Below are 7,111 nucleotides of genomic sequence, written 5' to 3'. Positions count from 1 at the left end.
ACGCCCTATATAACTTTTACAAACTTACTTGATTCATTTACTTTTTCGCGATTAAATCTCACGTCCCAATCCTCCATCAATTAGGAAAAAACTAATAATTTCCCCCTATATTTTACTTTCTACAGAAACAAAAAATATGCAAAAACAATTGCGATTGAATTGACTAATCAACAAAAAAGAAAAAGAAAAAATTTAATTTGTATAACTGTATCAAACAACAATTATATAAAATCATGATTAAAATATATATCAAATCTTTTGTTAGGATATATTTATCTTATTAGAATAGAATGTAAAAAGATAAAAAATCTAAAAAAAAACCCCTATAATCTATGGCGATGATTACAAAAGATAAGATGAAACGAAAGTAATTAATCAAACTACTTTTATTAACAAAGAAAAATGAAAAATAAAAGATGGTTTCTTACCTTGCCACGGGTTGAAGATTCTTATCTATGATGCTCTAAAAGTGGGAAACAAAGAGGCGTAAAGGAATGAGAGAGAAGAAAGAGAACCGCGATTAGAAAAGGGGGAGGAGAGAGAAAATATATTTACGTGACTGTGTAAAAAAACTGTGTAAAATACACAACCTTTTTACACATTGGCGATGTGATAGTGTATCTTAACAGATTGTTGGAAATAAAAAAAACTTATAAATCACATGTAGTAATGTATATTTTATACAAAATATTTTTTAACGGACCGCCGAAAATGTCTTAAGAATTTATTTTCATAGTAAAAATATTCCGTCACCTCTTTCCTGGCAATGGATTACGATGACTAAAAGCCTTTTTCCTGGCGGTGGATTACGATCTATATTGGAAAGTGTAGTGCTTTAATAAGTCAACCACATTTATTTTTACAACTTAATCAGCACCTTATAACAAAGTTCCACACCTAACAAGCAATGAAAAACAAACATAAACATGTCCACAATTCAAACACTGCAACTACCCTTAAAGCTCCAATCGACCTATATTCGTCGTCATCTTCTCCGAATTCCTTACCGAAGCTCTGACTTAGATTCCTCATCATCTTCCACCATATACGTGAGATATGAATGATTATCGGAATTCCTGACGGAGCAATTTGCACGAACTTCTCCTTTTCTGCCAGTCAACACACTCAGCTGCCCCATCTTTATCATGGAAAGCGCAAACTGGTCGAAGAAAAGAGTCTGATCATCAGCGAAGCTGGTGACAATGTCGCGAGTCCTACTGTCCATGTACAAGTCTTGGTCGGACGTGAAGAGGCCTTGCCGGTTCACGAGTCCAATGTAGTACTTGTTGTCGAATTTGTTTGGAGTTCGGATGTCCATCACAGTGGTGGCGGTGGTATTCGCAGTGGGACAAATGCCTTTGAGGTCCTCAGCTAAGGAGTCGTCCATGGTTGGGTCTTGGTTCGGGTAGAGTCTATCAGTGAAAGAGGTGCAGTGGCTGCGTCCGATGGTGTGGCCACCGGAGAGGGCTACGACATCTGTAGCGTCCAATTTCTTGGTAGCAAGAAAGGTGAGGAGGGCACTGGTGTTGCTGCTTGGTGGGGGGATATTGGCTAGTGTGGCATTTCTTGTTGCGAAGTTGAGGCTGTCCCGCCTTCCCAAGGGAACATCATAATAAGGGCCCTGGGACTGCAACCACGTACAATAAAATGTTATGTACTTCTTTAGATGGAGGTTTAGCAAGAATTAAATTAAACGTCCGTTTTCTTCTGTTGCACTCAATTATCGTTTCTCTTTAAAGAAAATAAAAAAAAGGTTCCTGAACTAATTAATACATCATCTCTAATTTTTTTTTGCAGTCAAAAGAAATAATTTATTTAATAGTGATATATATATTTTTTTTGGGTCCAATCAAAACATATAATTTATAATATCATAACTACCTTTTTTTTTACTTCCATTACTATGCGTTTTTTTATTTTTATTTATTTTATTTTTTATTATGGTTCCCTAAAAGAAGATAATTTATTCAATAGAAATAATTTTATATAATTTATTCAATAAAAATAATTTTATTTTTTTTAGCTGTCAAATGAGATAATTTATTCAATAGTGACATTTTTTTTTTTCCAATCAAAACATATAATTTATTCAACAAAGTTGACTTTTTTTCAGAATTTTTTTTTCCGTCATGTCAAAAGTGGTGATATTTTTTTTGGTAAGTTTTTATTTCTCCTATCAAAAGAAATAATTTATTCAATAGAAATAATATTTTTCTTTTTGATTTACCAAAAGAGATAATTTATTCAACACAGATAAATTTTTTGTACTTTTTTTTTTTAATCTTGACAAAACAGATAATTTCTTTAAAAAAGATATTTTTGGATTTTTTTTTCTGTTAAAAGGGATAATTTTTTTTGATGTGTAATTTATTTATTTTTTGGTCCTGTATAAATTTTTTTTTTTTTTTTTTCTTGTCAAAAGAGATCTAAAATAATAATGATTAGCCACAAAGAAAGTAAATCTAAAAGAACAATTGTAAAATTAAGGTTAAAATTGTCATTTACTTTAAGAATAAAGTGCAAATATAAAAAATTATAATGCTAATATAATATTCCAAAAAAAAAATAATAATAATAAAAATAAATAAATTTAGCTAGCTTTACCAAGTAAACAGCATCACGGGCAGCAAGGGCAGTGATATCAGCGCATGAGACTACTCTTCCGCACTCTTTCTGCACAAGCTCACGGAGGTCCTCGATGACCTTAAACGCTCCAGCCCTCAAACTCAAGTTCGGAGGCGCCTCTTTCTCACTAGGCCCACTAGCGGACCCATCAAGCAAAACAGAACCATCGCATCCCTGCATATAATATTCACGACAATTCATGTTTAGATCAAGTCAAAACACTTCTGATAAACCCTTTACAATAAATACATAGTCCACATCACATGACAGAACCCTAAAACTTTTTGATAAATGGTTTTTAATAATTCTGTTGTCTATGACTTTTTATCAAAGACTGAAGTTTCTTAAACAATTTGATGGTTAATCCATTAAATAACATAGTATTCTTTTTTCTTTTCTTTTTTTCTCATTAACATGGTATACAAACAAGTCATGTTTATATCAAGTCAAAACACTTCTGATAAACCTTTTACAATAAATACATATTCCACATCACGTGAGAGATACCTAATACCTTTTGACAAATGGTTTTTAATAATTCTTCTGTCTGTCACTTTTTATCAAAGATTGAAGTTTCCTAAATAATTCGATGGTTAGGCCATTAAATAACATATTCTTTTCTTTTTTCTCATTAACACGGTATACTATTCTAAATTTGTACTACTTGGTCGGTTGCACGGATGCAGCACCTACAACCACTCCTTTTGGGACCACTGTCCGAATGAAATGGCAGAAAACACGTGGTGCAATAATTAGCGTTCTGAAACAATTTGTACTAAAAATGAAATGACCCGGGTTTTCAATTGCTGAAAATCTCGTGAATCTCTTTCAATTTTTTTAAATGTTTCTCTCTCCACAACTCCACAACCACAAACCCCTTTACGAGTTATTTTTTTAATATATATATATACACACACATATCTCTATTGCCTTTTACATTTAAAGTCCAAAATAAAATACTCCGCATATAGGAATAATAATCAAATGGGCGGTTAAGAAAACTATGATTTCTCTCTGTACACCTCCTCTGAAAGTAAACCTCTGTGTGTGTGTGTGTGTGTGTGTCTATGTATATATTATTAAGATATATAAACATGGGTACGATGTAATTGTGTATTCATATGAAAGTGGATATATAGATATCTTTAATTTAAGATAATTATCAAAAGAGGAAAAAACCACCCCACGAACACTTAGAGGTGGGAAAAACCAACAAATATATATATATATATACACATATATATATATATGTACAAAACTTATGTATGTTTATATTTAAAAATTTTTTTTTGGATGGTCCGATAAGTTAATTTAGGAAAAAATATGGGTATTTTGGTTTTTAAACGATTTTTTTAGGAATAAAGTGAATGTTGACAAAGTCAAAAGATTACAATGACTTTTTATACGTAAAAATAGCCTTACACAAATGAAAAAAAATTTAGACAATGAGTGAAAAACGATTAAAAGTTTGTAACGTGAATGAAAATTATTTTTTAAAAATATTTTAATATGATATTTGACCAAATTTAAAGAATTATCAGTGTAACTAATTTAAAGACCGATGTAAAATAATCCCCCACACAAATTAAGAAAAGTTCGAACTATGTCCGCTTGCTCGCACCTAATAAAAATTAAACCAGAGATCTGAAACTTTATGAGACTATAGAGCTAAAGCGTTTTCCACTAGGCCAACAACCCCTTGGGGTATGTAGTTACAAGTAAAAGATTGTGTAATAGGTACAAATATTTCAAAAAGGGAAAACTGCAAACAATTGATCGAGAAGTACCTGAACAAAGCAGTCATGGAAGTGGAGGCGAAGCAAACCAGCAGCTAATCCAACATCCTCCTTGAAGACCTTCCTGAGGTGTTTTCTCACAATGGTTTCCACTTTAGGACAGCTTGAATGGTGAAAATTCCACGAGAGTCCCTTCACCACAGGTGCAGAGGTATGATCAGCCTCTGATACATAAAAGAACTGAGATGCCAACAATATTATTGCGTATATAACCAAAAGCAAAGAATTAGAAGAATAAGAAGAAGCCATGTTTGCTAGCAAGCTTTTTCAGTTTTTTTTTTTTTTTTTTGTTATCCAAGATAGCACAGGAAGAGGCTTATATATATATAATATTATAGGATGATGAGCATTGACCTAAAAAAATAAATATTTATATATGCTTGGAGCCTTTGAGTACGCTTTAGGAAGCCACATGGAAACTAGGTCATAGCCCCATAGTACGTCCTGTTGAAAACTCCTACTTAATTTGGTTTTAGGTAAAGTCTTGTGTCCAAAAGTCTTGTTAAAGAAGCTTTATAAGAAAAACATGATAGTAGATATCATCATCTACATCCAGAAAGTCGTATGCTTTGGAAGAAACTTGTACAGTGTGGGAAGGTGTTTTGGTCAAATAGTACAGCAACTTCTTCAAAGAAAGGACACCAACACGTTTAACTTGGGTTATTATTGTTATTTATTTTTGCGTAAGTCACTTTTACAACATAGTACACATCACATGACAAATACCTAATTCTTTTGACAATTGGCTTTTAATAATAACTTTGTCTATGACTTTTGGCAAAAGTGCAAACAACTCCGTAAACTATCACAAATCGACAATTTAATTCTTTAAATTACAAAAATAAACAAGTAAGTATCACAATTATTTAAATCGTGCAAATTAATCCTTGAAATGCAATTTCGGTCACATTCTGGCCCACAAGGTGAGCACGTGATTGCCCTTTTCTTTTAATTTTGAAATTGCCCTGAAATATTACCGTTGTAGCCCTTTACCTATATGTAAATATATATATATATATATATATATATATATATGTGTGTGTGTGTGTGTGTGTGTGGCTACTGTTGCTGCTCAGGCAACTTCGCCACTTTAGCGCTTGTGCCCGTTTTAGCGCCGCCATTAAAGCATTGGATGGGGTTCCACGGCGGAGGTGGTGGTTTGGGCGAAGAATTGGGATGGGATCGAATAGAAGCTTGGCAGAGGAAGCCAGACGGCGACGCTAGAAGAGTCTCCGTCACATGAAGTGGCGTAGTTTGGCCGTGATTACGACGGTCGGCTTCGTCGATTGAGTGGTTTAGTACACTCGCCATTAGGGTTTACTGGATCGTACTTAATCCCGCTCTCATCTTACTTTAGGGAAACAAACAATCTGAAAAAGCCTTTTTTTCAACTCACAATTGAAACTCTTTTGAATATCTGATAAACTCCAGAATTAGAATTGAATTCTAGGAGTCTGAGAGGAAGAAAAGACACAAGGCGGAGAGGACCATGGATCACAAACCAGAGAATGGATCTTCTTCTTTGTCGGTGATTGAGCACAAGGCTTATGCTAGGGTTGGACTTCTTGGAAACCCTAGCGACGTCTATTACGGTCACACCATTTCCTTCACACTCGGTAACTTCTCAGCCTCCGTATGATTGCAGCCCTCTCACGAACTCGTCATCGTCCCTCACCCCACTCACGATCTCGTTCACTTCAACTCTCTCGATCACCTGGTCTAAATTATCTCCCTATATCTATATATATATATATATGTCAATATATATAAATTTTTCTCGCTGTACCAGCCGGCCAAACCAGGAATCCTTGCTTGAAATTGCACATCGTCGACTCAGTCCTTGCCGCCGATTCAGTCTCGTCGTTGCCATCATCGTTCTTTGCCGGATTCTCAGCAATCAACAAGCTCTATTTTGCAGCCTCCGATACGATGGAAACCATCCTCTGATGTCGACCAGATTTGTCGACAAATAGAGAGGGTTACAACACTTAGGCAACGTTTGGGGGCATAGAGGGTATTTCACGTTGATTATTTATTTTAGTATTTTTTTTTTTTAATTACAATGGGTAGTTTTGTAAATATACTATGAAGTCGGCCGGAAAGTGATCGGAATTACGTTTCAGGGGTTAATTTGCATGATTTGGATAGTTGTGGTACTAACTTGTTCATTTTTGTAGTCCAAGGGGGTAAAATGCCGATTTGTTATAGTTTAGGGGGGGTTTGTTTGCACTTTTGCCATGACTTTTTATCAAAGATTGAAGTTTCTTAAATAATTTGGTGGTTAATCCATTGAAGAACATATTATTCTTTTTTCTTTTCTTTTTTCACAATAACACAGTACTTCCCACTGTTTCATAAAAAGTGTTATGTTTGGAGAACCGTGATTTGTGAGTTACGGTTTTTCAAGCATAACACTTTTTATAGGACAGAGGGAGTATTCAATTGGTGTATACAATAGTTTATTATAAATTTGTACTACTTGGTCGGTTGCATGGATCCAGCACCTACAACCACTTCTTTTGGGACCACTGTCCGAATGAAATGCCAGAAAACACGTGGTGCTCTGGATTAGCCCTTTCCAATGCATAGCAAAATACAGATCACTAGAGATAGTTCTAACCATTTTATCTAATGTTATGGTTGGGAGTACGGAATCGTTGCTTTGGATTTAGAATTAGAAAAAATTAGTT

General features: G+C 34.2%; 1 protein-coding gene across 1 annotated transcript; it reads right to left on the bottom strand.

Annotated features, from left to right (window-relative positions):
- Positions 1-831: 831 nt before the first annotated feature.
- Positions 832-4,874, bottom strand: LOC132295416 (peroxidase 12-like). Its single transcript, XM_059793692.1, has 3 exons — positions 4,413-4,874; positions 2,605-2,799; positions 832-1,627 (listed from the first exon to the last, which is right to left on the bottom strand). The coding sequence occupies exons 1-3, from the start codon at positions 4,668-4,670 to the stop codon at positions 1,004-1,006; spliced, it is 1,077 nt and encodes a 358-aa protein (XP_059649675.1). The 5' UTR covers positions 4,671-4,874; the 3' UTR covers positions 832-1,003.
- Between the last annotated feature and the right edge of the window lie 2,237 nt (positions 4,875-7,111).

This window comes from Cornus florida, unplaced genomic scaffold, assembly GCF_030987335.1.
Source record: "Cornus florida cultivar Cherokee Brave unplaced genomic scaffold, ASM3098733v1 CherokeeBrave_3.0.0_Hap2_Chr01, whole genome shotgun sequence".
Classification (NCBI taxonomy): Eukaryota; Viridiplantae; Streptophyta; class Magnoliopsida; order Cornales; family Cornaceae; genus Cornus; species Cornus florida.
The sequence above is the reverse complement of the archived record's forward strand: the minus strand, read 5'-3'. Positions and strand labels throughout refer to the sequence as shown.

Coding starts and splice junctions, on each gene's coding strand:
- LOC132295416 (XM_059793692.1), bottom strand. CDS start 4,670: ATGGCTTCTTCTTATTCTTCTAATTCTTTGCTTTTGGTTATATACGCA. Junction 2,800..4,412: donor TCCATGACTGCTTTGTTCAG/GTACTTCTCGAT, acceptor TATTATATGCAG/GGATGCGATGGTTCTGTTTT. Junction 1,628..2,604: donor CCCGTGATGCTGTTTACTTG/GTAAAGCTAGCT, acceptor ACGTGGTTGCAG/TCCCAGGGCCCTTATTATGA.